The sequence below is a fragment of the Ctenocephalides felis genome, unplaced genomic scaffold (assembly GCF_003426905.1).
Source record: "Ctenocephalides felis isolate EL2017-DRISC unplaced genomic scaffold, ASM342690v1 CF-g0.4_SCAFFOLD_03571, whole genome shotgun sequence".
Taxonomy (NCBI): domain Eukaryota; kingdom Metazoa; phylum Arthropoda; class Insecta; order Siphonaptera; family Pulicidae; genus Ctenocephalides; species Ctenocephalides felis.
In genome coordinates, this window is record NW_020539725.1 from 10,500,208 (window position 1) to 10,516,642 (window position 16,435).

Genomic DNA, 16,435 nt, shown 5'->3' on the forward strand with positions numbered 1-16,435 from the left:
GACAAGTAAAACTATACAATCATATGTATACATAATGTTTTAAACGAAATTCCAGTAATAATTTATCATATATACACTACACTATAATATACTTTTTTTAAAATATATGATGCGTTATAAGTAAAGGGTATGTGTTCGAAAAGATACCACAGGCTCCTAGTACACCCGTTCATAGTTAAGAAATATTAGAAAATGTTAAGAAAATTATCTGAAGACATGATGAAGACACAAATCGATATGCTCCAATTTGCAAGAAATTTTGGAATTACGCTCATCTTACCCTTAACTTTAAAAGTGAAAATAATTTGAACCTTTTCTTTATTTGCTATTGAGAATGCAAGTATGTACATGGTCAAGAACTAAACTGAAAAGTCAGAACAATTGGAACACCTTCGAAGATCAATGAATTTCTCAGTAATAGGTCAAAGTTGTCCATATATGAAAAAAAAATGTATGCAAAGTCATCAATAAACCAATCTATATGTATAGCATTCAATCATGGGGCGCTGCTAAAATTTGCAAATAATACAATTTGCAAATAATACAATGTTTTCAAAATAAACTACTTTGTCAGGCAGTACGCGCACTAGGATATGTCTCAAAATGATCACTATAACAAGTCAAGCAATCAGAGAAGAAATTAAACGATTTAATTAAATAGTCTAAAGATTTAATAAATAGTCTATATTTTGGTAACTTCCCGTAGGTAAGTTATAGCAATTTACCTTAACATGCACTACTAGTTAGTTCATGTTTTAACATACTATGTATGGTATGTTTGTGCTTTTGCATGTGTAGTGTATAAGTGTTTATAAAAGTACGTGCACAATATAGTTTTTTTTACAATAACGAAACAAAAAAATTAGATGTATAGTACACAGTTAAAAGGCAAACAATGGGGTTTTTCTTATAAAAACCTCTGTTGATTAGCAAACTAATTATTCAATGTCTCCCTATTGACAGATTGTAATTAACATGAAAGAAAGAACAACAGGTTTTCATTTATGATTAGGTACACAGATCACCACTACCGTCTCAGTAAATATAATTTCCATAGTGATGCAAAGGCATTTCAAGTGTAAGCATTTAAATTTCTATTCTATTTTGAATGGTCCACCCTGTATATAATGGTTTATAGTAGAAAATCTACTTTCTGAAGTAGTGCAAATGCACCTTGGTATGTTAGTAACTAAATAATACACGATAAGATTGACATTGTCCAGTAAGTAGTGAAAAACAGAGTTGGAATCCATCACAATAAGATTTTCAACTACAATAACCCTGCATTAATTCCCATATTAGAACCACCAGCTATTAGAAGATTGAACAAGAAGCAACCCTTTGATCTTCTAATGCAGGGCTTCTTAAACTTTTTTTCCTTTGTGACCCTATTTACGATTGCGAATTTCTTGGCGACCCCATTCATGATGGCAAGTTTTTTGACCAACCTACATATATTGTTTAAGAACTTGTTAAGTACATACAAAAATCAAGACGTAATGTTATAAAATGATATAAACATTTGACAATAAAATCTCTTGCGACTCCAGAATTTTCCTACGCAACCCCATCTGGGATCGCGACCCGTAGTTTAAGAAGCCCTGTTTTGATGCATTAATTTGGAGTAGCTCACTCGGGTGATCTCCATCACGTCATGTATATAAAACTCCAGTACTATTACTGGAATTCTAATAACCAGCACAAAAGCTTATAGATTTTTTTAACTTTCTGTTTGCAATTTAAGTATTATTAATTTAATTGTAAAATCTACTTACATTGTAATCATCCATATCTAGCAGTAATATAGTTCACAGAACAATCACAGGACACAGTAACATCACACAACTTTATAGAATTTATAAAAACAAGGTGCACTTAATTCATAAAACTCACTCACAAACGATAGTAACTAAAATCACAAAGTCCTTTGCAAAATAATAAATAATTTTTCCTTTTTAGGAGAAGTGCTTCCGAATTCAAACACGTTACATCTGACGAAGTACCATGCTTTACATCTGTTTTATACCAATATTTTGAATTACGTAACATTCGATTTATTATCGTTTATTGCTCACATACAATTATTTTGAGTAAAATATGGCAGACAAATATTCCTTTGTTAAATGTTTATCAGATAAGGTTTCTGGGAGATAAAAACCTTAAATAGAGGGATATCAGTTTATATAGTTTATATCCACAAAGGTTTACATTTAGAAATAAAATATCCAAAATATCCGAAGTGGTTAGAGCGGATCTGAATCAGAGGTCCCAGATTCGAGGAGGAGCCTGATGTCAAGCAGTCTTGACATCCGTTTTCACTTGAAAACATAGACAGCAATATGATTTCAAGTGAAAATGGCATTTCTGCATCAATAAAAATATTTGCCTTGTTACAGAAATTATAATAATGTAATTTATCACACAGAGATGAGACAACTGTTTGGCTTGCCATCTGTAAAATTTCTGAGAACTTATATAATAGGTTAATCTTGCAATAACATAAAAGAAAAACAATAATAAATTTGGTACACATATATTTTACATTAATGAAATTAAATACAAATTTACCAATAAATAGAAACAAAACTTAAATAGTACGAAAAGTGATTTTACATGAATTAAATGTGCTTTCATACATCATGCATGTACGTCTTGCGGGCAAAATTTTATTGATTTTGCTAAAATTTAAAATTTTACAAAAAATAAGAAAGATTTGTATTAGACATATAGTTAGTATATTTCTGATACAAATATTATCTATAACAAAATTTTGCCAGACCTCAGATACACCTCCTCTCAGACAATGTGCTTATGAAAAATATATAAAATATATATAAAGAGCATATACAGTAGGGTACGTGAGTAATTTTGAGAAATGATATAAAAAATTATGTTCATTTGAAATATTGAAATGATTAGTTTCAAGGAAACTAAAGTTTATTTTATTATCATGCAGCGCCAGTATTCCCAAGGATTTATGACTGAAATCAACACCATTTTTAAATTTTGACTGGAATAAATAAAAAAATACTATAACATTTTTAAACTTTTTCAATTAGTTTATAAAATTTTAGATCAATCTTAACAATTACTGTACTAGTAAGAATACATCACATCTTTTTAAATATTCAAAATAATTTCGAATTGTTTATAATGTCCCACGATTTTATTTATTTTCGAATAACGAAGACCAAAAGTGTTTACATTTCAGTGCGTCTCCGTCTTGAGTTCAGCTGAGTTGATCGTATACAAAGGGCCAGATGCCAAAAACCTATCGCCCAGCTCTGCTTTATTCTGGTAGTTTTCGAAGTTTTTGGCTTTCTGAAAAAAGTAATAAAATATCCTCATTAACATTTTTATGCATCATAAATAATTAAAGTGCAAAGTAACTCGATAAATGATTGTAAAATTTTTATACAAATTGTATAAATAGAAATCCCCGTGAATTTGTGGTTAGAGTTATAAGATTTCAAACAGAGGTCCAGATTCGTTAACTGTCAAGCAGTCCAATGTTGAACACCAGTGACATCGGTTTTTACATGGAAATATAGGAATCGATTCTGCCGCAAAACAAACCAATGTTATGGCAAGGCTATGTTATGAAGAACTTTCCATACGAATTAGTTCTAAATATTGACGAAAGCCATTTGATTGCCTTGCAGTAAGGCGATTTTCTCAGATAGAAAATATTATTTAGAAACCGCACAAATGCCAAAAAAACGAAGTTAGGTAACAGGGTCTTTCTGACTCAGGTCCATAAGATACGAGTGGCGTTGCAGTTTATGTGTAAAACAGTAGCATAATGTATGGAAGTTGGAGCGTAACATGCGGCAAAATGGATCCCATAGATAGCAATATGGTTCCAAGTAGAAAGATACCTTTTTGGGCATTGCTGCATTAATAAAAAAATTATCACTGTCACAAAAATTGTAATAATAAGAGTTCATTATATTGAGATAGCCCAACTGTTTAGGGTTGTCTACTGTAAAACCGACTTAGTTATTGCCAATTGCTTATTTAAACATTATTTAAACTTGTCCGTAGTTATGAGTGATAATAAAGCAGGGCAACATATATTTTTCTTCAGATTATTTGGAAGACTGAAATCATGGTACGGGCAGGTGCCAATTTTGATGCCTCACATTTCATCACATTTTCATGCAGGTATGGATATCAATACTGTTAATTTCAGGGGGCCTCCATTAATCACGCGAGACTTGAAATGGGAAGAGGCACCTACATTTTAAAAAAAATCCGATTTTTTTTTTCAAAAATTACCAAAAATTTAACGTTTCTTTGTAAGCATTAAAGGTACACATGATGCTGGGTGGGGTGGTAGGGTTAATTTTAACCATTTCAACTCGGATGCCGCCGAGTATTATTACGTATCACCACGTAAAGAATTAAATACAATACGATGCTATCTTAAGAGCTTTTTATACTTTGATAGCATATTTTAGTTATGAGGAAAAATAACAAATTCTCTATACCCTGAATAAAAAACCGCATATGATTTCCAAACAAAACCAGGTCTGAAAAATCTTAAGAACATTTTCTCAAAAATTATCAATAAGTATTGAAAGAAAAATGCATTTGATTAAAAGTAACCGTATGGTCCCGCAGTCAAATTCAGCGGAAAGTGCCAAAAATGTTATTCTTTGCATATATGTTTTTATAAAGTAATTTACAATAACTAATAATCATATTCTGTATAGATTAAGAAAAAAAAGTTATATAATTATTAATATTAATCATTTATTTTTCAGATTTTTTTAAAAATAAATCTAATTTTAAAACATAACATAGTACGAACCTGTCCTTTGTGCAGCATGACAAACACAACAAACACTCCCACCAAAAATGCCGATGCAGTTGCTAAAACGAAAACGGCCGTTTGCAGGGGTGTAACACCATCGAGGGATGACGAGGAACTCACTTCTAAAATAAATTAAGGTTAGTTAGTAATGTTCAAGTTAAAATCAAGACGACCTAAGAATTAGGTATATGTGGAAGCAATTCTTAATTCCTATTTATTTGCACCTTGGGCTATTTCAAATTTTATTATTCCTTTCACACTTTTTTATATTAATACATTACTTTTCATTGCAGTAAATTGTAACAAAATCTTGCTAAGCGACGGATATAATTAAAGTATATATAATTGTTTGTAATAGGCAATAAACAAAAAAAGGAGAATATTATTTTAACATCAGTTTTTATTATAATTAAAATATAATGATATTTTAACATGACTGTTTTAGTCTAACATTCAAATATATGAAGTTTTTCACAAAATTTCACAAAATTAAATTAAAAGTTTGCTTATGCAGATTCATATAAGACTTTAATATATCTCCTATACTGGTGCAAAGCCCTAAAATTAACAAAACATGCGTACAATGAATAAAAAAAATCCTACACAGTTTTAATGTTCTAATCCCAAACCACTGGATCTTTCCTAACTCTAATAAACTATGCACATTAAAAATGTCAAATATTACTTTTTGCTATTTAGTTCACAAAATTATTATCCTACGGGAAGCTGCAAAAGATTTCTGAAGAAAAATGTAAATATGGTGAACTACAAATGCTGCAAATTAAAACAAACCTGATGTTGTAGAACTAAGTTGTTGAAAAATTCTTGGAGGTGACGTTAAACTTTCTGCTGCAATTGGCATATCAGCAATTCTGTGCATAAACCTAGTTCGGGTCATGTCCACTGACAATGGTTTATCGCCAATTAGAGATAATTGTTGGTTCTTCACCTGAAAAAAAAAAAAGGTCAAAAAAATAGGTCTTATAACTTATAATGTTCAAAAAGTATGTGCGTATTAAAAAGACTTTAAAACGTGTTAAACAAAACTCAAATGTTATCGTCTATTATCGGCATTTCCATAATAAATTATTCGCTTACCAGTTCTTCCAGCCTATAGGCTACATCAACTTTGTTTTCCCCTTCAATATGGAATCTAACTGACATTGGTCCTGGTGTACTCCTCGCCAATTGTTCCTGGTGCATTCTAACTGATCCACCAAGTGTTCGTACTAATGAATCCAGTTCGTTAGCCAGAGATTCTGGAATCTCATCTTGATCTAAATCGCTTGAAACTCCCAGGACGACTTCCACTGATTGAATAGGTGTGGGGACTGTTGGGAAAAGATTGAAGATAAAAAAGATATCAAGGCATTAATAAATTACTAAGTTAGTCAACGTATTACAAATTCAAGCATTATTTCAAAGCAGTCGGTGAATGAACAATTTAGAATGTTGTAAAAAGTAATAATTAAATATAATTTTGAAAATGTATTAACATTTATGTAAATCCAAATACATAATATTTCAGGACTGAATAAAATTCTTCAATCATTTACTATCATATTATTGATATGACAAAATCATTTAATATCTTCAGGTAAAAACATGATTGCCCTAGACAGCTAATCATTTCAATGTATTTTCTTACCACAAGTTTGTTCATTTGGTGCAAAGGTTCTGGTTCCTGGCAATTGGTTTCCAGCCTGATCGACGCACCAGCACAAGGCACCATTGCATTGGGTGGCCATGAAGGCACCAAAAGCATCGCAAGCAACTGGGTAAGAGGCCTGGTGGGAATCTCGAAGACCTTCGCATCGTGTTCTGCTAGATGGCCTAATAAAATTAATAATATGTTATATTTTTTTAAAATTCCTATAAATAAATTAAACAAAAAAGGTTGATCTAATTGTTCAACAAGTCGATTTCTAAGTTGCATTCTAAAATTCAGAGATATTCCTATTCATCGAAATGTTCTCCTTCAGAAATTTTATAATTTTAATACATATCATTTAATTGTTAATAACAATCTATATTTGATGTTGAAACAATTTTTTAGCAGTTTTATTAAACTAATTCAGAGCATAAGTTCATGCTGGACTAATTAAGGCATTATTGTATAACATAAAACTGAATTGAAAGAAAATATCTGCTTTAACCATTCAGTAATCAGAATATTTTTCTAACATGTATGTATACAGAAAATATGAAACTATTTATAAATGTATTTATTAAAATTTATTATATCATACTTGGGTTGAATGAGCATTTTCTTCTTATGTGAATTGTTGATATTATTGTCTTTCTCCAAGTTGGAGGCTGCGGTGGGGTTTATCAGTAAGTCATCTTCTCAATTAATCCTTGGAGTCACTTCTTGAGATAAAGGATGATCTAAATAAATTATTTTGATGATTACAGTTTTGCTTGTTGGTATTTAACTATATTTGAAATAATAAAATAATTGTGCTTACTTATTTCTTCTTCTATTGTAATATCCAACTGTCTATTTGTGAGTGGTATCAAAATATTATTTTGCGGGTTCAAAGACTTTTGTGGTGAATTAAAACTTCTAGATTCTTCTATGTTTTCCACAAAATTAAATGAAGTTAATTGGCGAAGCAATTCTTCCAGCACTGAAAATAATGATTCACTATAGTATATTTGTAGAATTCTGGCATAATATAGAACTAGTTCTAAAAAATTTGTTATCATTTATTTTTAAAATTTGGTATTCATTCTTTGAACTTCGTGAGATCAAAATATGAATCAACACTGTCCCGCATCTTCTATTAACTATTTTTCCATTTATATTTTCATGTAAAATATGGTGGCCTGGAGTTCAACCTGAATTTTCCATTATGGCAGACCATTACGACGATTTAAATTATTCAAATATGTCTATTTTTAAAAAACTTTATCAAGTGATTTTCTGAAGTTTGTTATGAAATATAAGTTGTAACTTAAAAAATCTATTTACCAGCATCATCGACCGATCCAGAAGGTCCTGAATGCGATCTGCCACGAGCACGTCTATAGTTGCATTGAGGTTCGGCACCACGAGTCAAACTTCCTTTCAAAAGAACCCCTTTCCGATCCACACACCAGCACAATAAACCAGCTGAGTTAGATTGATCTGGATTGGAACCTGCTAAGCCGCCAAGACATTGAGCTGGTTCCCAAGCTCCTGTTTCTGGATCGCATTTTGGAAGGAACGTTCCTTTCCCTGCAGAAAAGAAGATATTAATAAATATTATACAATCTTTCTAAGGCAATATTTGAGTATACTTATGCGATAATTATTTCCAATTGTAATATTATAGATTCAAGAAACTGGAATATTGTTTGCTATAAAGACTAAGGTTGAAAAAACTCGTTTTAACTTATTTTTTTATGTTTATGTTTTCTATTTGTAAATGAAAAGGAAATAAACGATGCTTATAAACTTGTTATCGGAATCATAGTTATACATCTTGCAAATTTGATAATTAATTATGCAGTATAATCCGTGGTGTTTTCATATATCAGATAAGTTCAATAAAACGTAGAATATAGCTGAGTATCAGGAATTTGTAATCTAACGAAATTATATTTTTATTTCATTATAGAAATGAAAGAATAATTGTCATACATGATATCACATTTTGAATAACTTTGGTGATTGGTATGAAAAATAAAACAATTCTTATATGAATTCTTAAGATAATAAAATAAAATTTTGTTATCGCTTTAATTTTCAGAATATTATGTTTATCAATTAGAAAAAAATATATGTAAAAAAACTATGGAAGAATGAAGCAATCAATAAAGATATATTCTGATGGTCCAAAAAAAAATCGTCTAAAGACTTGGGGTAGATAAATTAAAAATATATAGTTGCATCTCCAGTTAATGTTGCACCTTTATGTTATAAGCCATTAATGATCATAAATATATAAAATGGGTTGCAAATAAATATGGCTAAAATGTTGGTGTATATATAATGTACAAATATATATTACTATTATCATTATTATTGTAGTAAACTAAAATATTTTAACTTTGCATGCCGTTCAAAAAAATAATTGTCGATTATTTACCATATCTTGCAGCAGCACGTTCGTTCTTTTCCAGTACCGCTCGCATTGTGTCAATACTGAAAAATTCATACAAAATTATTATAAATATCATCTTTAATAATATAAATAATTAATTCATATTTCATTTAATAAAGAAATCTAAATCTATAATTATTTTACCTGGACAAACGTCTCTACATGCTTGAGCACTTTCGAATGATTATGATTGAGAGGACACTCTACTGACCAAATGAAAGATTCGCATTTATTTGTTATGGAATTAAATCGCCATCGAGTGATGTTGTTAGATCTAATTAAATCGCATTCTTCATGAACAGCTGGCTCAAAACATACTTCTCCTAGGAGAAAGATATTAATGTTATAGTTATGGAAATACATCAATGATGTCACATTATCTACTTAAGGATAGTCTGATTGAATTGTAAAAATCACTCGTTATCAAGTGTGATTTTACTTACTTGGTTTAGGACAGCACACTGACTTCTGTTGTAGAGGACTAATCCTGCACTCGTGGGTGGATGGACAAGCATCTATCCTTGGAGGTCCACAAAGAACTTCTCGGCCTCCTCGTTGAAGAGGTTCTCCGCCATCGCAAGGGTTGTCTGGAGCAGGCATACATACTCCTACTGGTGGGCAAGGACCATCGGAGCAAGTCAGTTCTACATGTCTGAAATAAAAGTAATCTAAAATTAATATTTATATACAAAAAAATATAGAACAATAATAAGGAACAATAATTTGGAAATGACCATGGATTAGAACTTTTGGCAGTTTTATGGACTATAATAAGCTCTTGTAAATATTATGTAGGTATATTAGAGTATAAGCTCAAATGAGTAATAATATTAATTCAGTATTATATATTGAAATTCTTAGATAAGCTATTAATGCTAATGATGATTGACTTTTTTCACATTTGTGTCATAATTATCTATTTTTTTGATATATTTATTAACTAGTAGATAAATATTATAAAAACTAGAATTTTCATTATTTGTTTCTTGTAGACAAAATGTGAAAACTTATTAGATTAGACGACGTTGTTTATATCATAGATAAGGAATAAGGTTAGAATGAACATATTTTATTTCAAATGCATCAATTTTTTGTTTGCGAAATATATGCACTAAAAAAGTTCATGCAGTATCAACTATACAAACATAAAAAGTATTAAAAAAAAAATTTGAAAAATATTAAACGCGTGGGATTCGAACCCGATCAGTTTTGGCTTTCTTATCTACTAACGCAAACAAAAATTGCGGTGACGCGCCAACCAACTGAGCTATAACGAAATGCATAACGCTATAAAGCAATGTCTAGGATCTAATCGGAATTTCTGCACTTTTTGCTCTGTATCTTCGAAACGGCTGGACCTGCCTATACATCAATACAATGTTTGAATTATTCAAATCAGTTGATCGGTGTTCCCGAAATCGTCGACGAAAATTTGTATCCGCACACACACACACACCCACGCACACACATCCATTTTTTCTAAGGTATTCCAAAATATTGAGAAACCTTTGAAACACAGATATATAAAAAATTTTATTTTCGATTTTTTTGAGATTACTATAACTTACCCTACGGGAAGTTAATAATGACTAATTATGGGTGTTTATTGGTGTAATGGTTAAGCTCACGGACTCGTGTTATAATGACTAATTATGGGTGTTTATTGGTGTAATGGTTAAGCTCACGGACTCGTGTTGACAAGGTCGTAAGTTTGAACCCCGCTCTTAACAACCTGACATCGTGCTGTAGCGATGCCCATTTTCACTTAAATATATAGACAAAAAATATGTTTCCGAAAGAAAATATACTATTTTCGGGCATGGCGACTTGATTTTAACTCAGCTCACGAACCTGCCTTAGAACACTACTACCTGTTATTATTTATTGATGTCATTATTAAAATTGACTAATATGATTTGAAAATATTACGCTATGTTAATCAAAAGTCAAATAAATCTTAGTAGTTAATAATTTAAATATAATTTTTATTATATAAACAATATATTTTAAATATATTTAAAACTTATTACGCAATGTTTGAAATTTATTCATCTCTTATAAATAATATGCTACAGTTTATATGTAGTATGTATGTTACTATCAACCAAAGAAAATCTGTTTAATTGAAGCAGGCTATCAATGGCAAAAAAATTCTAGAAAAAACAAAACTTTTGACAAGTGCACTAAATATATTTTTGATAACTGCTAAAATAACATATAGATGGTATTTATCAACAATCTGGACATGATATGACCTTCATATTTAGGAAAGAATGTCGGATTTAGAAGAACAGAGATCATTAGAACAACAGAGATCATCTTCTCAGGGTTCGCTTAGTGGCCAAAAAAGGTAACTGTGTATCAATTATTGTTAAAATTATTTGCATATAACAATTGCAGTACCATACAAAAAACAAACTATTTATATAGTAAAATATTGCTCAGCGCTCTTCCAAATATATATTCGCATTTTACCTGAGACTAGTTGTAGAATATACAGCTAAACAAATTGTTTTTTGCCTTAAATGTCACATCAAAAAATTTAAATGTCAGAAAATATTGATGATTTAAAGTTTGAAAATATTAATGATTAAAGGAAATGCATAATAAGATGATATATAAATGATTTATTAGAATCCCATTTAAATATTATGATTATAAATCCAACAGCAAGATCTAACGAGTTTCAAGTATGATGATAGCGTCTGTTACTTTCTTGTTGTATAAAAGCATTTCAGAGATCTACACGAATACGTAATGTTGAATTTATACATATTTTATTTACAATTAATAAAAATATTTTTTGAATGTTTATGAGATTTTGTGTAAGATCTAATCATTCAATTGTTTATTACCATTTTATTATATAACCTAAGAATAAAATGCTTTTGTTATTTGCTTCAATATATGTTTCAATCTTCGTAATTCATAGCTAAATAACCTAAAAGTATAGCTAAAAAATATCTATATTATCTATCTGTACTTAGGTGTTATTTGGTGTAAAAGTTAAGCGTACTGCCTTGTGTAGACTGGGTAGTGAGTTCAAACCCCTTTCTGGATAACCTGATATCATGCACTAGTGATATCAATTTTTATTTGAAAATGTACACCAAAAATATGTTTATAATTGAATATAGCCCATTCAAACATTGCTGTGTGAAAAGGCAATAAAAAATCTTCTCTGAGTATAGTTGAAGTTTAACTTTTTGATATCCAATTTCAATTTTTGTTTATTACAGGTCATCAAAAATATTTGGTTCTAATCAAGCTTACGCACCACTGCTCGAAGAAGATGAAGATTTGGGTAGTTTGGAGAGAAAGGCGAGCATCGAGTTGCCTTTTTTGAAGGATAAGGAAAAGGAATTTTTTGAAATTGTTGGTGTTGGAGATGTTAACATGGCTAAGTTATTTTTGCAAGACAATCCAGGGTTTAACATCAATTGCATCAATTTTCAGGTAAATTGAAATCATGTAGTAAAATGAATGTAAAATTTATCAACAAATAGTTATTTTTTTGAAGATATTAAAGCACTTTATATTAAAGTTAAGTGTGTGGTTATTGTCTAAAATGAAATTGACATTCTGTAATTACACTGTCTAATCCAATCAAATCTACATCACAGCACATACACGGATCAAACAAACAATTGCCGGACTACGTACAAGTTAGATAATTCCTAATTATTGAAATATGATTATTTACTATTTTTCTAAAATATATCTGGCATTTTTATCTCATAGACGAGCAAAAGGGACAGCCAGAAGACAAACAGATCTAATGTCTACTTTTAATTTTGGAAGTATTTTACGAAACAATATCTGTCTTATTCAACCGATAAGCCCATTTCATGGCAAATTTTTACAAATATCACACTGTATATAACCTTGATCGATCTTTCTCATCTAGAATTATCATTACCACACCACCATTATCACTTAAAAAAAAATTATCTTAATTTTTTTATTTACTATTTTCTTATGGTACCTTATTTTTGACCTTTGCCAGATAACGATTTCACAAGAAATAAGGTAACGGCTGCTTAATATCTTTACCTTAGCCTCGCTTTACCCTGCATTACATCAATAAATTTATGATAATGAAATGATTTATTTATAATTGATTAGGGATTAACTCCATTACACGTGGCTGTGCAAACACACGCCGAACCAATGGTAGAATTTTTGCTGCTTCAAAGTAACATCGACGTAGCAGATACAATACTACATGCAGTTCGGGATAATCAATCTCATATATTAGGTAAAAGATAATAATAAACTCATAAAAAACTGAAATTATTTTTATGAGATTTTTTAAAAAAATATAAATGATTATATTGTTCACTTATATTCACAATATAGAAATCCAAAACTCAACTATCAAATTTTTGTATCTATTTGTTAGTACTAAATTGGTTCCAAGACATAGTGATAGACTAGGTAATTTTTTTGTGAATATTCTCTTATTATCTAGATATGCTGATCGACAAAGTGCAAGAAACATCTCCAGGGTCAGAGTTTGACGGAGTGCCCGGAAGTTCCGATTTTCCAGAGCACATGACACCTTTAATGTTGGCTGCCCAATGTGGCCATTACGAAATTATCGGCAAATTGTTAGAACGTGGCCATCCGCCTATTAAAAAGCCACATAAACCGGCATGCAGATGTGAAAAATGCAGACAGAGAGATAAGGAAGATCTTTTGTATACGGCAACAAAGAGGTAAGTACAGATTGAATATTTAACTACAATAGAAAATTAGTTAATGATCTACCCAACTAGCAATTAGTGTTGGAATTGGAAAAATCTTTCTAAGCAATTTTCAAAATTTTACATAGTATATATATAAGAATAAAACCAAAGAGTTTTAGAGGAGTTTGGAGTTTAAATGCTTCATATTTTAATGTATAAACTATTATATTTATTTATATTTTTAGATTGAATATATACAGGGCTATAACAAATCCAGCATATCTCTGTCATTCTTCTCATGATCCGATATATGCAGCTTTTGTGCTTTCTAAGCAATTGAAACAGAGGGCATTTGTAGAACGTGAATTTACTGCCGCTTATTTAGCCTTATCACAGGTAAGCAAATAAGATCAATTTTAAATGACTAATTTAGTATAAGCCAATGATTTTAATATGATCACAATGATTTTAAAATGAAGCAATGTATATACTTAGTATTCTGTTTAAGTATTTTTCTGCAGCAATATTTCGATACTGGATCGTCAGTTGCAATGAATTTCTACAATGTCCACACATATAGAACATTATATAAATTCAATTTCAACATCAGATAAATTTAATAGAATGAAATCTTATAAACTAACTAATTATTAATCAGCAATTACTTCATTTCTCTAATAAAGGTCCAAGACCTAAATGCTAATTACAATGACAAACCGATCATTTCATATTTGAAGTATGACTTTAATTGCATTATTGTTTTCAAATATTATATATATTTTAATGCTATTATAAATATATAGTTTATAATTTATTATTACATAAATGTGTATAATGGTTGACACTAATAACTGTGTGCATCACTAGTGTTACCATATTACTAAGAAACATTATTCAAAATTGTTATATGATGTATTTATTTACAATTGAAATGCCATCCTGTGAAAACAAAAAAGTTTTACTTCAATCGCGTGTGATAACATTTCCTTTTCATAGGAGGTGGGCAATTTGCTGTTGAACTTATCGGTTGCTGCAGAAGTACTGAAGAGATAGATTAGTACTGAAGCAAAGATTAGGAAGTGGAGGATGTCAGTTCATGTTTCCACGTTTAATTATGGCCATGGATTATAAACAGAAAGAATTTGTTGCACATCCTAATACCCAACAGGTATTTATGTTAATTGTAACTATTGTTCTAATTCATTTAACTTGCCATAGGAAAAAAATATGTTTCAGCAAAATGTCTGAATCGTTTGACGCCAAAATTTTGAAATTTGTGTGTGATAACTGAGCCGTTTCTTTTCAATTAGCAAATATCGGATCAGCAAATTTGCATGAAATAATAATGAGTAAAATAGGAAATATATAAATTCTATATTCAAAGACAAAAGACATAGTTCTATTTGCCTTGAAAGTGCAGGAGATGTTAACTATATAAAATATATTACAGTGCAAAAATAATTCGATATAATATTAATTATTTCATATTTGTATTACCATGAAAAAAATTAATTTTTATTTTCGTTCCAATTTTCAATATCGATACCATCGCTGTTCTTGATAAAAATTGGTTCTTCGCAAATCTTCTACATTTGCTGCGTGTACCGCTTCATCAATTAATTTTTGTTGTTATTAATAAAAAAACTTTACTACTTTAAAATTATACAATTTTTATTGAGGTAAGAATATAGCTTGTGCAATCAAAGTAAAAACAAAAATGTTAAATCACCAAGGCAAAATAACTAATATATTTGTTCAATGTATTTAGGTTCTAGAGGCTGCCTGGATTGGCGACTGGCACGAATGGAAACTACGATCGGAACCTCTACGTATCTTAGAACTCATACCTCGAGCTTTTTTGCTTCCTTTCATATTTATTATTTGCCTAATTCTTCCAAAATCTCCTATGGTACGGAGATTTTCTTTACCCATTAATAAAATGATAAGTCACACAGCCAGTTACATTGTATTTTTGGTCCTGGTTTTCATTGAATCTAATTTGGATAAAGAAACGCAAAATCGTGGACCTCCTAAATCTGGTTTAGAATTACCTCTTGTGGTTTTTGTGATTGGGTATGCTTGGAGTACAGGCAGATTGTGCGCGATACAAGGACCAAGGAGGTGAACTATTTTTTTAATATTTCTAAATCTTTACATTGAAATAAATTATTCTTAATGTTTCAGATTTTCGTGAAATGTGGAACTGGTATGAAATATGCATGATTATATTGTTCGTATTGACTTTTCTCTTCTGGCTTGCGGCATTAATGGACTCCAAAGAGGACAAATCCAGTGCACAATTAGAACGTAAATATTGGCACCACTTGGATCCTACTTTACTTGCGGAAGGAACATTCACCGTAGCTACGATAATGGCTTTCTTCAAATTAATGTTTTTATGTCAACTGAACTATCACTTGGGACCACTTCAAGTAACGATCGACATTGATAAATTACCAAATATTAAGAATATTTTTGTAAAACTGTTATCATTTTTAGGTATCTTTAGGAAAAATGACAGCTGATATCGCAAAATATGTAGTAGTTTACATGATCATTATTATGGCATTTAGCTCTGGTTTGGCAAGACTATATGAATATTATGATGGAATGATACAAGTTGATGAACAATCAGGTTAGTCATTTTTACTTATTAAAAAGAATGGAAACTAATATTATCGTTCACTTGAAAATTTAAATTAAAAAAAATAAATACACCAGAAATCATCTTTGATAAAACCATAAATCATCGCAAGAATTATCTCATGAATCTCGAATTTACATTTGTCAATCCTATAAATGAAACAGGAATGAAAACGCAGCAAGTTAGCAGCTTCGTAAGT

General features: G+C 30.2%; 1 protein-coding gene across 1 annotated transcript in view; it reads right to left on the minus strand.

The window, feature by feature from the left end:
• Window positions 1-2,958: 2,958 nt before the first annotated feature.
• LOC113385609 overlaps window positions 2,959-16,435 on the minus strand; it is a 39,163-nt gene continuing 25,686 nt past the window's right edge. The window contains 13 exon segments of the mRNA XM_026623458.1: window positions 2,959-3,321; window positions 4,814-4,938; window positions 5,609-5,765; window positions 5,915-6,147; window positions 6,465-6,649; window positions 7,066-7,132; window positions 7,285-7,446; window positions 7,791-8,036; window positions 8,890-8,922; window positions 8,925-8,945; window positions 9,049-9,087; window positions 9,090-9,227; window positions 9,348-9,556. Of these exon segments, the coding sequence (XP_026479243.1) occupies window positions 3,208-3,321; window positions 4,814-4,938; window positions 5,609-5,765; window positions 5,915-6,147; window positions 6,465-6,649; window positions 7,066-7,132; window positions 7,285-7,446; window positions 7,791-8,036; window positions 8,890-8,922; window positions 8,925-8,945; window positions 9,049-9,087; window positions 9,090-9,227; window positions 9,348-9,556 (1,729 nt within the window). The 3' untranslated portion in view covers window positions 2,959-3,207.